Source organism: Buceros rhinoceros, unplaced genomic scaffold, assembly GCF_000710305.1.
Source record: "Buceros rhinoceros silvestris isolate BGI_N320 unplaced genomic scaffold, ASM71030v1 scaffold4817, whole genome shotgun sequence".
Classification (NCBI taxonomy): Eukaryota; Metazoa; Chordata; class Aves; order Bucerotiformes; family Bucerotidae; genus Buceros; species Buceros rhinoceros.
The window spans coordinates 59,464-76,641 of NW_010423810.1; the positions used below are offsets into that span (position 1 = coordinate 59,464).

The 17,178-nt window shown below is 40.2% G+C and overlaps 2 protein-coding genes across 2 annotated transcripts in view; both read left to right on the plus strand.

Moving 5' to 3' along the window:
• Window positions 1-225, plus strand: part of SLC17A8 (solute carrier family 17 (vesicular glutamate transporter), member 8) — a 28,426-nt gene extending 28,201 nt beyond the window's left edge. Inside the window, exon 13 of the mRNA XM_010140537.1 lies at window positions 1-225. This exon is cut by the window's left edge and continues 15 nt beyond it. Within this exon, the coding sequence (XP_010138839.1) occupies window positions 1-225 (225 nt within the window).
• A 16,690-nt stretch (window positions 226-16,915) lies between these two features.
• Window positions 16,916-17,178, plus strand: part of NR1H4 (nuclear receptor subfamily 1, group H, member 4) — a 39,098-nt gene continuing 38,835 nt past the window's right edge. Inside the window, exon 1 of the mRNA XM_010140539.1 lies at window positions 16,916-16,997. The gene's annotated coding sequence lies outside the window, so the exon portion shown is untranslated. The remainder of the gene's footprint in view (window positions 16,998-17,178) is intronic.

Below are 17,178 nucleotides of genomic sequence, written 5' to 3' on the forward strand. Positions count from 1 at the left end.
AACCTCAATGAAGAGAAATGCGGCATAATTGATCATGACGAACTAGCTGAAGAAACAGAGATGAACAATGAAACCTTTGTAAGTCCAAAGAAAATGTACGGTGCTACCAGTCAAAACAGTGAAGTACAGAGAAGGGAACAGAGAAAGCAAAAGCAAGTAACTCAAGACTTGGAAGAACAGACTTCTTACCATTATGAAAATGGAAGTTTTCAAGATTTGTCATAATACTTGAATCTGTAAGGTTTTGTATAGCAGCTACTCCCATCCTCCTCCTGCCTAGCTGCCCCAAATCATCTGGTATCCATATTTATTTTCTTATTCAGTCAGGTAACATCTGGCCATGTGGCTAGGTACAAGGGGTGGTAGTTCCCTTCTGATAATATGGAAGAGGGCTAACAACAATGGGACTGAGAGAAGTGACACTAAATCCTTGCTCGGCCATTGTATCCCCTTCGGAGGAGCTCCTGCTCCCATTAGGAGATGACCAGCGCTGACAAGGCTCCTGCCTGGTGCAAGCCTATCATTGTACAGGCAAGGAGTGCCCTCATCTTCTCTCCTGAAAAGAGAAGGACAGGGTTGTATCAGATGGTGGACTCACAGTGATATACGTAATTACTGGGCCTCCAGACTGCCCTGAGTGGCCCTGCTTTGCCTGTTTAGGATTCCTGTAGTTGGCATTTGAGCTGCTTAACCGATGTCAAACTGCAAGCTCATGTTGAGAGAAAAGCAGTTTTATGGCAGCAAGCTGTAATTAATTGTTAATGGTCACTGACCAACAGGAAGAGGAACCCATAGGAGAGATGGCACAGTATTGCTTCAGCAGTTCCTTCAATTTGATTGACAGTCTGCTTTATACGCATAGCCCACAGAGTCTGGATAAGGCAATAAAATGGATACATATGAGACTTCTCTCCCTCCAAAAATTTTGTGCTGGCATGAAAAGATTTTGAATACAGAATCATCGTTAGTGATGCAATATTTAACCTTATGAAAGGAAATCTTAGTCCTGTTTGGATTAGGTTTCTCACTCGGTTCATTACTGTGAAGTAATTTAAATGTATTTTTCTAGTACTATACTGATAGAGTTCCTGGCCTCAACCCCAACAGTCCTCATTTAGGTGAATGAGCTTACTTACACTAGTAAAGTCTTTAGTTCCTGATCTGTAACTTTGCAATGCCTCTGTCTTGCTGTTGCTACAAACAAAGTACTGTACCATTTGAGAGTTAACAGAGTATCTACGTCTGAAAGTAATTTTCTTTTGCCATTGGTGTGTGTTTGACAATATAAAATGGTTTTAAGCTTTTTCTACCATTTTTAGAATCAACCAGTGGAGCATGCTGTATCATCTCAGGCAGTTAGCTGCAACTCATGTTATGGCATTAATACTCTTCAGAGCAAGCTGTGATTTAATTGGTCTTTCATTATGATTACTGCCTCATTAAATTCAAGTGAAAGCTGTCCTGTCTAACCTACGATGTGCTTTGTGATGTTTCAGCATTATTGTTCTCATGTACCATATATAGCCACTGTGATGCACACGGGATTTGGACATTTCTAAAATGCACTTTGGTATTTTGTTGAAGTGCAATTGAATACCATGAGTGGAAATGCACTTGTACATTCATTTGAATTCATGGATGATTTATCTTCCCTACAAATGTAATTAAACAGAAAGACCAGGAAGTTAGCTGATTCTCTTTTTCTGTCTCTGGTTCCTTTTCTACCCAGCAAAATCCAACCTACAACTACATATGGATAGGAAGTAAAGTGAGGTGAATGGATGTGTACCTAATTTGACTACAGTGAAGACTTTTTAATTGGTATCAGCAGATAATTTAATGATGGGGTATTGTTATGGTACAGCTCAATACCTCCTTGTCACAGTGCAGTTAATAGGCCACTTTCAAAAAATCTTGTTGCTTTATTCTCTTAGGACAGAAAAGAATATTTTCTTCAAGCTTCAGTTTAGACTAGAGTTGCTTATTTTGCTACTGACACTTAGGACAGGCATAAGAAAATATCTTCTTTCTTGCACTTCATAGTCAACATTTGGGGGTCCAAGTGACAGGAGCTCAAGTCAAATATTCTCACCAGTCTATCACAATAGCTGGATTAGCTGCTGTCAAACTATTTTGCAATGTCCACTACAATTTACGAAAGAGGGAGGGCCACTTCTTTGAGTATGTACAAATCAAACAGCTTCTTCCTCCCTCTCTGATCAGGTAGCCTGCGTGTACTTACTACAGGAACTTTTTACAGGAACTCTCAGTAGGGAAAAACACATTATAAAAGGATTTAATATAAGAATCTGTGTAAGTATAATCTGGCAGAGAGGAATGAGAAGACCAGACAACGGCCTATTTGAGAAACAGTAATGTTTTCTGAGAAGAAACATCATTTTTCCAGTAATGATCAAGGGTAACCTTCCTGTCTCGCTAAGAGATACACACAAAGGGAGTGAATGTTGTTGTTATGTCGAAGAATTACAAACATTCCAAAAGCCTGGGAAATGGCCAACCGACACATGAGAGCTCAGTTGCCTCTTTGGTGAATGTAGCTGCTATTTCTCACTGTTACAGATAGGCGCCACAGCTGTCACAAGTGACACGTGATACAGCGAGGTTCATTTTGTATTTGCAAACAGACTGCACTTGATTTAGTTCAGTGGGTGTTTGACTTCAGTGGCCTTTTGATCATTATTTAATGCCCTGAAAGAAATGATTTAAAAACATTTGGACGAGATTTTGCATTTAAATAAGAACCTTCTTTCTTTCCTAAATGTAACTGCTTCCAGAGGCAGAATACCATCTCTGACCGGTTGAAGTTATGCACAGACCACAATGCTTTTCCAGGCAATCACATTCAGATATTTGGGCTGCCTTTTTCACTTTCCTTTTCATCTGTTTAAATTGTTCAGGTGTATTGCATGAAGTGTAAATATCAGCACTGGGTGGAAGTTAGTTTTCTTTCCTGGAAATCTTTGTTATTTAATCAACTATTTGATCTACAAAGTGGCTTCAACAACACTGTATGAACAAGAATAAAGTTAATTCATTTGGATTAAACAGGCTTTGTAACTTCAGTTTTGCTGCATGTCTCCATCTGTGACCTGCTCCAAAAGCCTCTTCTTGTGGGATCTGAGAAGCGCAGTCACTGAGAGTGTTTCTGCTAGAACTGTCATCTTAAATGTTAGAATTTGGAACATTTAAGCAATAGGGCAAACAACTGGCATATCCCAACCTGACATCAAAAAGGTCATGGCTCTAATGCTAGCGAATGCAAATAACTCAGATGATGTTTTCTAAGGAGAGATATTAGCTCGATGAAACTTCATTTATTGCATTATTTGCATATTTTTCTGTCCCCACGTCCAAAATAACTGTTGAGTATTTTCCAATATAAGACAGTGCTCATACACTCAGAGTCTGAAAATGCAGGAGGAAGCAAAAACTGGTTTATATTGGAAAAGAGATCTTAAGAGAGCTAGAGGAAGTGTCAGCTCTCCATAATGTGAAATAGTAGAATAGATAGGGCACGGAAGATTAATTTAAGCCTGAGGAGAGAAAAAGTAGGTTACTAAGTCCTGGCTATAAGTTGTTCAGTGTCGTTATCCACTAGTCTTTGTTAACAAAGACAGTGGCAGCTTTTATTTCCTTGACACCTGATGTTTGCTAGGCACTACCAGCAGAAGTGTAATGGTAATGATATTTATGTAAGAGTTAAACAAAATGTTCCTTGTAATGAGAAAGAAAAAATTAATGACAGAAACAATGAAAATTTGCCTGAGCAGAAACTTATCCAGGGAAATAATAAATTAGTCCAAAAGAATATATACAGACTTCTGGGTAAAAAATATAACAAAGGTATCCAGATGTTAACAAAGTGCCAGGAGGAATCTCATGTGTATAACATAATTAATTTGAAAGTTGCAATGGAAAAATTAATTCAAGGTCATGCAAAATGTATCATGGCTTCACATGAATGTTTCCCATTGACTCCTGTTGTCAGATAACTAGAGATCTTTAAGTTTAGTAATTATTTCAAGGAAAATTTTGTAAAACCAGATTTCTTAATTTTCTTCCCATTTTCTGTTAAAAATTGTATTTTGAGAGTGCTATTTAATTCTTCATGTTTTAAGAGAGAAGAGTGAGTATTTCTTGTGGTTAAAAGAACTGAAAGGGACAAAGAGGAAAAGAGAAAGCAAGCTGCAGCCAAGAGCCAATGCAGACAGATGGCTGCGGATGGATAAGAAATCAGCTTCCAAATCCTGGAAACAGAACTTCAAGTTCTCTAGGTTTTTTCTACATGGCTGGGTCAAGACCTGATATTCTTCACCATCCCAAGATCCAGGGAGTTCACTCAGGACTCATTTCAAAGTTTAACTTTCTTGAAATCGGGAATAAATAACTGAAGAAATTAAAAACTCCTCATTCTTATGTCATCCAAATGCTTATGTTGGACTAGATAACATTGCTAGTGAGGTAACGCTAATTACACTACTGCAGCTCTATATGTACATGCAAAAGACAGTCTGGCAGGCTTCTTTGTAAAAATGCTTTTAATTACTCCCATACCAATATCAGTTATTTCTTAACTTCCATTTGATAACAATGTTTAGCTGTGACAGGAAATATGGTCCCTTTTTTATCTCAGACTTCTTTGGTTTTAGTGTTTATACTGCTTATCATTTTTACAGCTCTTCTATATGCAAAATTGCAGAAGAAACAAATTTATGTAATATATGTATTAAGAATGTTCTTCATGCCAAACCAGCTTTAAAATAATATAAAAGCCAACACATTTTCCCCCAAGAGCATACCATTTGGATATTTTGGGACTTGATCATAATAAAAGCTGGACCCATTTAGCTTGTTTCTCCCCCTCATTTAATTAGTGTATCAGGTATCTGCAGCTGCCAACAGACTACATTTGTTTATGTATAACCACATTTATCTGCTCAATAAGGTCAGTGCTCAGACTCTTGCTGTACAAACTTTTGGAATCTATTTTGTTCCTTGTTTTAGGCTTAGTTCTTACACAACAAATTCAGAGCACCTTTGAGCAGATCATGGCTGTTTTGTTAAATATATATTAGGAAAACACTGGCACTCATGAAAAATAAATCTCCGTTGGCTTGGAGTTGTGGTAGCCCAGAGATGTCTTTGGAGCACCAGCCTCAGGAAGACAACAACTTTTGTAAACCAGGAAATATTTAAGGTTCCCAGTAAAGACAGCTCTGCTCTCAGGATCTTCCAGTCATCACCAGAAGGGCCATGCCAGATGTTTTCTCTCTGCTGGGCATAGCTGTAATGAAAAGCAAGGAAATTAGTTGGACAGACTTGCTAATGCTGCAACTAAGATAAGGGGAATGGGACTTTCTTGTTTTAGGGAGGAAACTTTGATACCTTCTGCTTGTTCCCTGCCCCTTCCCCTATGTGTAATCCTGAGGGACCCGATCTATTTCCTGACAGTGATCAACTGGTTCTGTCGTTTGTGCTGGTAGAAATCGGGGGGTGGGGGTTGGGGAGGTGGGGAAGGGGGGGGATGGAGGCAACTTATGGGACTCTGCTGATTCATGGTGGGCAAGGGGAAATCATAGTACTAAGATGCAATTTGAATTTAGATGTGAAAGACATTAATGTTAAGGACAAGAACAAGTGAAGGATAATCAAACCGAACGGGTCTAATGTTATTCCTGAGGAATAATGCTGCTATATGGGACAGACAGAGGCAGCTGGGAATAACCCCAGCAGGCAGATTTTCCCTCAGCAAGGGAATGTAATATCCTCCATCTTGCACTGTTCACTTTCCACTTTCCATTGCTCTGTGCTGGCTGCAGCCTTTCCTGTTACGATGCCTTGGGCTTAGTACAGAAAAGAGCTACAGTTGCACTGGACCCTAATCTTTACTGTATTTTCTTGTTTTCAAGTGTGGCTTCTCCTTGTGACCTTGCTAATCTAAGGTTCTTCTTGAGATCCCAGGGAAGCATAGAGTCAATAATAGCAAGGGTTTGCTTTTTAGAAAAGTCCCTGTTTTATTTCATTCTATTGCTAGAACTACGGACATCTTGTGCCAAGGTTTCTGCTCACAGCAGCAGCTGAAGCAGCCAGGCTGTGGCGGGTGGATGAGGTGTTACTCTGGCTGGCCAAAGGTCAAGGCCACGCTGACCTGCTCTGCACCTTCTGCTCTGCCAGAACCCAGAAGGAAATATCACACTTGGAGAGAGCTGGAGGGCAAAGTCACTGCAAAGCTGTGAGGGAAACTGCAGGATTTCTGTCCCCTACCCTTGCTGAATGCATCAGTTACAGGAACTATTAGAGCACGGGAAGCAGCCAGTGTTTCTAAGCTGTTTTCTGCATCCCCGATCCACATTTCTACTATTTCCACTTCAGTTTCATGAGAAGCTGTAGGCAGCATAAAATGCCCCTTGCTGACTGACACCCTCTGCTGTTATATTTACTTACGCTAAGGAGCAGCCCACAGCTAATTCCTTCTGTCTCCTAAGCTATATCCAGAGCCCAGCATCTGTTCTCTTCAGTGCTCCCAGTTCATCCCTCCTTCAGGGGTCTTGAGCTGTACCTTTGGCTTATGCACCCCTCTACACCTAGCTCCCTACTCATGTGGAACAAGAAGACATATTTTTATCCCTGCTATGCAGCAGCTTGAATGACTTCAGCCAGCTCTGGTGGCTCTTCTCCTCAATATTGCAGGGTCCCCACAAATTGCACCATGCGTAAGGCAGGAGTGAGGGCAGGCCCAAAGCCTGCTGAGTCTCTCATGCCATGGCTCAGGCAGGATGATTGTCTAGTGATTCTTCTGAGGCAGTTTTACATCTTCCAGAGAAGATACATTGCAGACTGGTGCCAATTATTGGGAAAGACTTCCCCAAAGTTTCACAAAAGAATCTGTCTCTTCAAAAAGGCACGTAGGAGATGTTTGCTAACAGCTTGTTCTCTCGTTTGTGTCAATGGTTGGGATTGGTGTAGGCGGACACAGGCACATGTTAGTTTGAAAAAAAAAGAAAAGTCACAGGATGTTTCCTTGAGCCATCAAACCACTGCAACAGCTGAAGGTCAGCAAAACAAACACATGACACATGCAGATTTCCTCATCAGGAATGGTTCGTACATATCCTTCTACAGAGCACAGCATTTCCTTCAGTCATATTTTCATTAGTGTTTACCCCAAGAAACCATGAAACACCGCAGGATGAGCAAATAAAACCTGCCATACATACAGAGATTGAGTTTCCTCACCTCCTGATGTGCTCCCCAAAGTGTGAGGGTTGTGAGGAGGCTTAACATTTTAATTTATTGCTACATTTTCTTCAGGGAGCTAGATTTCTGTAGCTAGTGTAGTAGTGAAAGGGGTCCAGGTTAATTTGGCTACTTCACAATACCTCTTCTTATAGCATTGCAGAATAGTTGAGGTTGGAAGCACCTTTGCTTGACTGACTTTGCTTGAATGTTCTTTAGCTTGGAGAAGATGATTTTTGAATCATAACCAGCTCTTCTGGACCCCTATTCTCTACAGGGCCATATTTCAAGAGATTCTTCTAAGCAGGTCCCCAAGAGGCCAAAGTATGCTCTCCTGGTGCAGGGTTATGATCCTGCTTTTTGCCCTGTTTCTACCTCTTCAGGTCTTAAACTTCACTGTTCCATTGTCACTGCAGCCAAAGCTGTGCATGACCTTCACCCTTCCAAGTACTTCTTCCTTGTTTTAAAGAATCAGGTCCAGCAAGGCACATCCTTTCTTTAGCTCCTCAATCAATTGCTGTTAGTTATAGTCAGTTACCACTTATCAACAATGTGCTCCAGAAACCGTCTGGATTACTTGTCCCTGCTGTATTGTCCTTCCAGTGGACATTGGGGTGGTTAAAGTCCCGCATGAGGACCATGGTCTGCTTACATGAGACTTCCTTCAGCTATCCAAAGAAGGTCTCCTCTACTCCTGCCTATTCAGGCAGTCTGTAGGACACACCACCGCAACATTGCCCTCATTGATTTGCCTCTAATCCTGACCTGTAAACTCTCAGATGTCTCAAATTGTGTCCCAAGGCAGACCTCCACGCATGCTTGCTGCTGTCATGTATAGGGCAATTCCACCTGCTTGCTGACCTATTCTGTCCTTCCAAACAAGCCTATATCCATCCAAGGCAGCACTCCAGTAATATGAGCTATCCACCATGACTGCGTGATCCCTATGACATCAGAGGCCTGCAGTTGCACGCAGACCTCTAATTCCTTCTATTTTTCCCCTCGTGCTGCCTTAAGGAGCAGCTAATTTTTTTCAGCGGGAAGTGCATGAAGTAACTACCATCTAAAGGCAAAAATTTAAGGCACCCCAAATTTCTAATTAATTTCTAAATTTCTGGACTAGGAAGTAGATTGCTGAAGTACTGTTCAGTGGAGGGATCAAGGATAGGTACAGGAAAACTGTGCTTTTTCACATCTCAATTATTGCCTTGAAGTAACTCAAGGTCAGGTGTAAAGGCAGTCAAGGTCTCATTTCATTTTAGCACCTGCTGGCTGACATTCCTATTACAAAAAATCACGAAGTCTCTGCCCACTGTTACCAGCAAACTCAAAAAAGAGAAAGTCTGTATCCCGGGCCATTATAGATTAAGCTTTTCCACTTGAAGAAATGAGGAGCCCCATATTTACAGAACAGAGATTTATTAAATTTGAGAAGCCTAAAGTATCTGGTTACTTACAGTTAAATTCCTGGAATGAATTGACAATCTTTCAAACAAGGCTTTATCAGCTTCTTTGCAATACAACCCATTTTACTGGCATGCTGTTCAAAGGTTTCTGTTGCAACTCATATTCAGGAGAGTTACGTAAAGCTCGATGTAGGAATGAGTGACAAAGGTTTTATTTATTTCATATTATTATCTGTTGACTTTGAAAGACCTAAGTAACAAGACAGGTTAAGCAACAAGTCAATGATTAAACTGATGAGTATCAACTATGCTAGTTTTAAAAGAGATTTAGAAAGTAGGAAGTATAAAAAATACAGTTCTCTGAGTTGTGAGTTGAAGTACTAAGATTTTTCTGTTCTACTGCTTATTTAGTCTCTGACATTTTAAAATTATCCTCTTTCTCAGGCAATTATTATTGTATAATATTTAATGTCAGAGGAGAAGCGTATGTATGGTAACTTCAGTTTTTAGAGCGACTTTACAACATGAGTGGGTTAAGTTTTGTCAAATTTTCCTAAAAGATTTAAGAATTGATGTTTCTTCCAAGCAAACATTTTTGAATATCATGCTCTGACAGAGACATTAAGCTCTTGCATCGTTCAAGGTTACAATTCATCACCTACTTGAATAGCGGTTCCATTGCTGGGAGAACAGCAGCTCCCTCACATTTTGAATTATATTTTTGGACTAAATTAAAAGTCATAAGAGCTAGGTATGCTCTTCCTTGGCCCTCCTTGGATTTAACTGGATGTCGAAAAAAAAGAATGCAGTTCCAGGGTTTAAGTACATTTCCAAGTTGATATCACATATACAGGAGAAAAATATCTTCTGTTTTTAAAAACTGGTATTGTTACATGCATTTCCCCCCCCCATCAATCTTTTATTTGTCAGGATATATGTTTATTGGCTGCACATTGATGAGACACAACCTGAAACACAGAATCATCTGCTAGTATCTGGGTAATTTCCATGCATACAGGAAGAAATTGTTTTTGTTGTGTTTTCATGAGGATGACTTTCTGGCAGAACGCATTACATGTTGGAATTCAACCATTTAATAATGCTAGAACAGCCGCAGTTGTATCTAATAACCATATTGTTACTCTGGTATTTTGTACCTTTGATACTCCCATCAACACCTCCTGCTGTGTTTATCATCATCAGATATTCTCCTCTACTAGAAAAAGAATTAGGGCATGTTTTTAGTTCCTCAGTTGTCAGTGACATTAATTTCTGTGTTAATCACATGTACAGATTCTGTTTCCTTTGAGTAGAAATAGCAACACAATTACACAGAGGCAGACACATACACTTCAGCCAAAAAGAATTTCATGCATGTTTCCTGCAGCTAAGACTCAGCTGTAATCCTCACGATAACCAGAAGAGCAGCTCCATAACTATTGATCATTGGTGCTGTCTTGTTTTAATTTTTCACTCAAGTTTAAGAGATCAGAAACTGGAATTTCATTCTCCATGCAGCCTGGTGGTTGGGCTCCTGCAGGCCGGGGATGTTTTTGTTAAGCAGTTCTGTACATCAAAGAGGTTGGTAGGAGAGCTCTTGATTCTCGCTGGAGGCAACTTCTCTAATAGTTTCTGCCAGACAAGAGTCAACGCCGGGGCTGGCTGGTCCAGCCCTTGTTCTAAAGATCTTCCTAGATGGTATTTCTGTAACAAACACCTTTCTTTCCCCATTTCTATGTCCAAGAAATAAATACAAATATGGCTAAAACAGGCTAGAGAAACATAGAGACTGATCCCACAGGCTCTTGAGGACTTATTCCAGCATGGGTTAGCAGCTGAGAAAGGACTGTCTCCTGTATGAGCATTGTGCATCCTCTGGGTGGGCAACTCCATTGCTCATGGGAAATATCAGTTCTGGGGGAAGGCTTTTTAAATTCAGAGTATTACAGCCACATTGCCTTACTAGCTTGATGCAATTTTGAGGAAACCTTGAGGGAAGAGATAGAAACCTCTAATTTGGCTCCATATTTGTGAGGAGCCAGTGTAGAGGGAGGAACAATCAAGAATTGCCATGCTTTGTACTGATTTTTGCCCCTTTTCACATAAATTGTCTCATCTTACACACATACTTAGAAAAACAGCTGAAGCCTAAAATGAATGAATTTGTAAGACTCCCTTTGGCAAAAGAGGTCACCAAAGACAAGAAACAGAACCAGAAATATTTCCCATGCATGTAATCTACTCTACCACTATCCTCTAGATAACTTGGTTTTGTTTTCTGTTGTGGGATGAGATGGGAACATGAAATGTATCTGCCAGGTGAGATATGAGTTAAATGAGGGATCTGCCATGCAAATGATTCTTATTTTGGGATATGATCCAATTTTGGACAAAAAGGGTATTAAGGTTGGGTTTTGATAAATGAAGATTTTCATCAGGGTGAGTCCAGATTAATACTGCTATGAGATAAGTAAACCTTTTGTTGTTTAAATTCAATAAACTTTACACTACACCATTCTCTTCAACAACCACACTTTTCTCTGGCCTTCAGATCCCTTTCTTTCCACAGTACCTATTGTTTTATAGGTGGAAACCAAGAGGATGATCTAACTGACCTGGGCCCTAGTACATGAAATGAGGATCCTCTGCTCACTTGTCTGTGGTCTCCCTCACTCTCCTTCATTTCACCTCTGTGTTTCTTACCCCCCCACTGCATGGGCACTGCCTGCTCATTTGCTTGTAACTGTAACTGCTAATTATGGCAGCAAGTACCTTGTGTTTTGGTTGCACCTCCATGGCTAAGGAGACTGTTATCTTAGGAAAGCTGTAGCCATTTCAGAACTCTGCTGCAACTTGCCTTGGAGCTCTGCATCAGTTTCAACAGTCATCCCACCACCTTCCACAGTGAGGTGGGAAGGTCTCCAACAACACAGCTGATGGCTGACTTTGCTGGAATTAAGGTGGAGGCAATTGAAAGATAATACTAAATACTTATTCACTTTTCTGAGTTTGGAAATATCTCAGCTATGTCCAGGACCCAGTGTTATCTAATTCCCAGCCCCTTTCATTTTTCCTTAGCTGGATAGAGTCATGAGTACACTTCAGCTCAACTTGTGACATTAACATTTCAATATCTCAGTTTTTCTAGTGCAACTTGGACATCAGGGTTCTAGACCTGCTGCTGCTCCTCTTGTCTGCCACAAGTAGCCATAACAGTGTTCTCTAACAGTCCAAATTCTGGTAAGGAATAATGAAGACCAAACAAAAGCCTTGGGAGTTGCCCTACATTAGGCTCCTGAACACACTAATAGGTTTTAATAGCCCTGATCAGCATCACCTGGGGCCTCCCACACACCTTGCCCACGGGCTCAAGATGCTATTTAAGCTCAAGCCTGGCCTTCTAGTTCTGGTTTGTGGTAAGATAGAGGTATGCTTGTACTGTTGCTTAAAGACCTGGCTCACTGGTGGGTTTTTCCTGGGGGGGCTGCAACTGTAAGTTGTAGTCCATCATCTCCAGTCTGGCTTCCTTTCCATTTCCTGAGTGGACATCAGACTAATGCTGCAGGTATTATGTTTACAGTCCTACATCTTGCTATATCTCTTCTTGCTACTTTTGGCTGATTTCTGGTCCTGATTTGCTACCTTGTCTCCTCTTGTTCTGTTAGTATCAGAACTCTGGCCCCACTCAGGTACCATGGGCCTATGCCCCATTAGTTGGGCTATCCTTACCTTCTGGCTTATTCTCCTTGTGAAGCAGCCTGGCTCCTGCTCTTCGCTGACATGTGTTTTTATTGCAGAAAAAAGGCAGTAGATTTTTCCAAACTGAGTCCTTCATGATTCCTTATAGTCAAATCTGATGTTGTTCTTCCTCCTCCTGAATGTGCAGGCAGATATAATGAGGTTTCTATCAGCTCCTGAGTGTGTGATGTCCCCTGGGTGTTCTTGACCTTCTTGGAGCAGGAGGGGACATGGGAGAAATACCCATGGCTTTGCCTTGGGTATTTCCTGGTTTCTGATACCTGCTCCACAGCCCCCTCTCTCAATAAGCCCTGATAGCAGTTATGCACCTGCAATGCTTCTGAGAATGGCAGAGCTTCCTCAAGAACAAAGTAGAGAATTGAGGGTTTAAAAGGCTAACAGTGACTCTGGCCTGCCAAATAGCATTAGTAGCAGCTCCTCCTGCACTTCCAATGGCTTACATGGTCCATTCATGTGATACCTAAACTACATTTCCTCTCTAATCCTAAAACAAATGGTTTCCTGTTAGCTACTGAACTAGTTCTTTTAAACATCTTTTTCTTTCCTTGGTGGTAGACACAAGAGAAACAAGTAGAGGTTGAAAGTTTTGCAGAATGAATTAACTCAGTGTGAATATTTTAGCAATTCAAAATCTCATCCAAAAATATCCAAATATTTATTTATTAATAATACTTCACTCATCACCTTTGACATTGTTTAAAAGAACTACTTATTAATGAAAGGACAGTGCATTCACTTACTGGACTAGATCAACATTTCAAAATATTTTTATCTCTTCAAATATTTACATAAATGAAGGCTAACCCTTACTGAACTCAATCGCTATCATACTGTATAACATCGAAATGTCAAGTGGAAAAAATTAAAAGATTAAAGTATATATTTACTCTGAGACCTCTAGGAGAACTTCTTATCAGCTAATACTGTACTAACAAGTTTAACTTAAAGCTGTGATTTCTCTAGGAACTTTTAAACTTGTATGCCCTAGCAGGAAGAAGGAAAACTAAAAAGCATGTAGAATCGATGCTTTAATTAAAATTTAAAAGAATCATGGAGAATCTAATGTGGAATAACCAGAACATTATCATAGACAAACACATTCTGAATTTCAGTTGAAGTCAGCTAGACCAAGTTCCCCCTGCTGAAGTTTCGTATCTGATACTGTAACTGATTCCACATACTTTCAGATTTTCTATTGTGCTAGAGCAGCTGTAAGAGGGACCTTGTCAGAAACTTATGCTCTTGCTAGAGCATGTTAGCTAACTATTAACTGCCTGCTGACAGGGAGGAATTCCCCCTCTTAGGACAGATTATCCCATGGTTGTTTTACCCTTCAAGACATTCCACTTTAAATATGAGTGATAAAGACAGTCTGTTGGATTTCATCAGGGCACAACACAGGATAATTGAACAAATCTTGCCCTGTTCAGAAACTGAATAAGAGAGCATCTCATAACAAAGAGGCTCAGATTAGTAGATTTATTCAAACAGCTGAACTAGTCTTAAAAGTAGACTTATTCCTCTGCATTTGAAATGCAGAAGAAAAAGATGAACAACCACTAGAGTTAATTCACTAAAACTTTGCATCCCAGTCCTTTCCCCATTTCTTTTAGCTTGTACAGAAGCAGCCTTATCTATTAAGATTGCCTAATTATCTTCTATGATAAAATTTATTGGAAGCTGGTGATACTGGCCATCCTTCAAGAAATGAAAAGCTTCCTTTATTCATTAGAGTGGTGAATAGTGATGTTTCTGAGTGTAAGAAATGGCCTGAGGAGACAGACCAGAGTGGTGTAGATGATGTGTGTCCTCTGTATAGCAATAGTAAATAATGGATGCTGTAGAGTTGAAAGTTGCAGGTGACTCTGCTGTTTAGTGGCAACTGTTTACAGCTGAGTCATGAACACTTTCTGAGCTGTAACTGGTGGTTTGTGCTGAGGTGCTGCTTTGCTCACCTGAGCCCTCAAGTGTCTGCAGTACCATTCATGCTGGAAGCTGTCAGCAAGGGGGAAAGAGGTTCTTGAGCACAAGCACATCTCTGTCAAAACATATGTTCCTTGGCCTGTCAAACACAGACTCAAGGTCTCTCACTAGTTGTCATTTGTAATATTAGTTTTAGGATTAATTTTCTGAAGTATTAAAAATTATAGCATGGAATGCTATTTAAAAAAAGATATTCTATTTATCAGTCACTAGATTTGAATCTTTTCCCTTCCTCTTCTCTCCCTTGATGCTGTATAGGTAGTCTCCTGTAACACTGCAGGAGATGTATTTGATTTGCTCTAATTCCTTTCTGTTCCATTTTCATTTGCACGTTGACCATGATAGAATATGAACACCTGGATTGGATTAGTAATGCCAGATGTCGTTGCTACAGGCAACAGCTCTTTTGATCATGTGGATTCTTTCTTTGCTTTTTCTAATAATGTCTTGAAAGTATTGATTAGTGGACAAAGGACCACTTTGCTGCTTGCTTCTGTTATTGTAAGGAAAGGAAAAATGTTTTAATACAACGAATTTGTTAGTGAATAGGGATATTAAATTTAGTTTCCTTTGTGGTGAGCTCTTCACTGTTTGACAAAGAGCATGCACACAGAAGAAAATGCTTTTTGGGGAAGAACCGTTATTGAAAGTTGGTCTCTGAAGACTTCTAAATAGCAATTGCTCTGTGCTATCAACTATCTAGGACCAATGCTGCTGAAAGCTGAAAAAGATTTAAGGTCTTCAGAACTAGCCAAGAGATGGAAAGCTCCATGAGACACGTGACATGTGCTGGACTTGACTCAGCCTGCACTTTTTCACCCAGTATGGGACAAAACCCATTGCTGGCCTGAGGATGACCAAAGAGAGGGGTTTTTGGCATGTGTTTCCCAGGCACCACTGGAGTGGATGTTTAGTGGAAAGTGTCAAATGGGATGTTGACATGTTGGCGTTGTGGAGGCCTATAGGTAGGTAGTTTTGGAAGGATTCTCTTATTTGAAAATACTTCTGTCAATTTTGTAAAACAGAAATCTCATTGTTCACAGTAGTGATGGCTTTTAGAATGAGGACTGAGAGAACCTTAGTCTTTAGTGTACTTATCATATGGCCAGAGTTTGCTGGAACAAACTGTAGGCATAAATCTCTGAAAACAGTACCCCTTTGTGAGTGCTAGTGTCCAGTGACAGCCTTACGGCATCATTCTCCCATTGATATCTTCAGAAACCTGTCATACCATGTGTGTCTGGCTGGCTACCAGGTGAATTTGCAAGGGACAGAACACATGAGAAAGATATATTAATTACATTTTAAAGAGAAGGATAGAGTTCCAGTTTCTTTGATAGAAGCTTGAGGATGAATACACTGGTTTTAATAATTTTTTTCTCTTAAACTAGGTGAAAGCAAGGGAACGTTTAGTAGTTTCAGGGCCAGCAGCTGTCACCTTTCTCCTAGAAAGGACTGTTTGCCCAATGCCTCTCTTCTGGAGTAGAAGGTACAGCTGTGTGTCTGTGTATTCACTCTTGATCAGACAGTGCAAATATGTGGAGAAGGACAGAGAGTATATACTATGTGGCAGACATGAACTTGCTTACCATGAGTGATGCTGCTAGCTGTCCCCTCTGGCAGAAATTTACCTCAATACCATGGCCAGATCAACTCATCCCCACTGGATATGTTTAGCAATGCAAAACAGGGAATTATTACCCTTGCTCCATAGGTGGGATGTTGAAATAGAACAGCCTGGATTCATTCCATTTACTTTAAATTCCACTACTGGATAAGTGTGGATGTAGTGGTTTAAGGTCCCCTTTCTGTCAGTGGGAAGAGATGAGCAATTTCAGATGCAGTGCAGCCCACTCAGTACATGATTTGCCATCTACATGTACAAATCTCTTCCCCATGTGCAACAAAGGGTGAATGAGTCTACTATGTTTCAAGTCAAGGGCCTCAGTTTTGTGCCTAAAGCTTTACAGGATAAGCCCAAATCAAAATGATGCAGTTTGTCAGAAAGTGTGGCAGATCTAGGAACTGAACTTTAATGTCCCCAGATCCCTGTGATGCTGTAATTTATAGCTCATTAGACTTCTTTAGTACTCAGTGTAATGTTCAGATTCCCTAAAAAGTGTAAAGAATAACAGAAATACTTAGTCAAGTTTATGTTTTGGAATGACATCTGGGCTCCTTGGGTGGCAAAGACGTGGAGGTTGAGAGTCATAAAACTGTACATGTACAAGGAAAGCGTTATAATCAGCAACAAGGTACAATCAACCCACTTCTTAAGCCAACTTCCCCCTGCATCCAGCCAGAGTGTTAATGAGCATCTTGAGTCTCTGCTGATGGATGAGCTGGGATTCACAACATTTTAGTACAGCCTTGTTTGGAGAGTTTTGCAAAGAAAGAATTGTTAATGAGTAATCCTTGTCCATCAGGGCACTGAGCCAATGAGCCCAAGCTTTGATTCATTGTGTTATCACTACAGGCTTCTGCTAAACCTAAAACAAAACAAAAATGTTCCTGTGTGGGAATCATTAGGATACTGAACTGAGAGCAGAACTGTCTTACAACCTGCAATCCACAGTCTTCCAGAAAAGAACAGTAAGTAATCATTTCTTAAATTGATTGCTCTTGCTGTTGTGTAGTATAAAAGCAATTTTCTCACCTGAATTATTTAGTGGATGGTAATGGATTTTTTACCAGAAAAAAAAAAGATTTTTAAAGCTGGTATTCTATTGAAGGCTAATATAAGTAATATCATCTACAAAACTCATGCAACAGC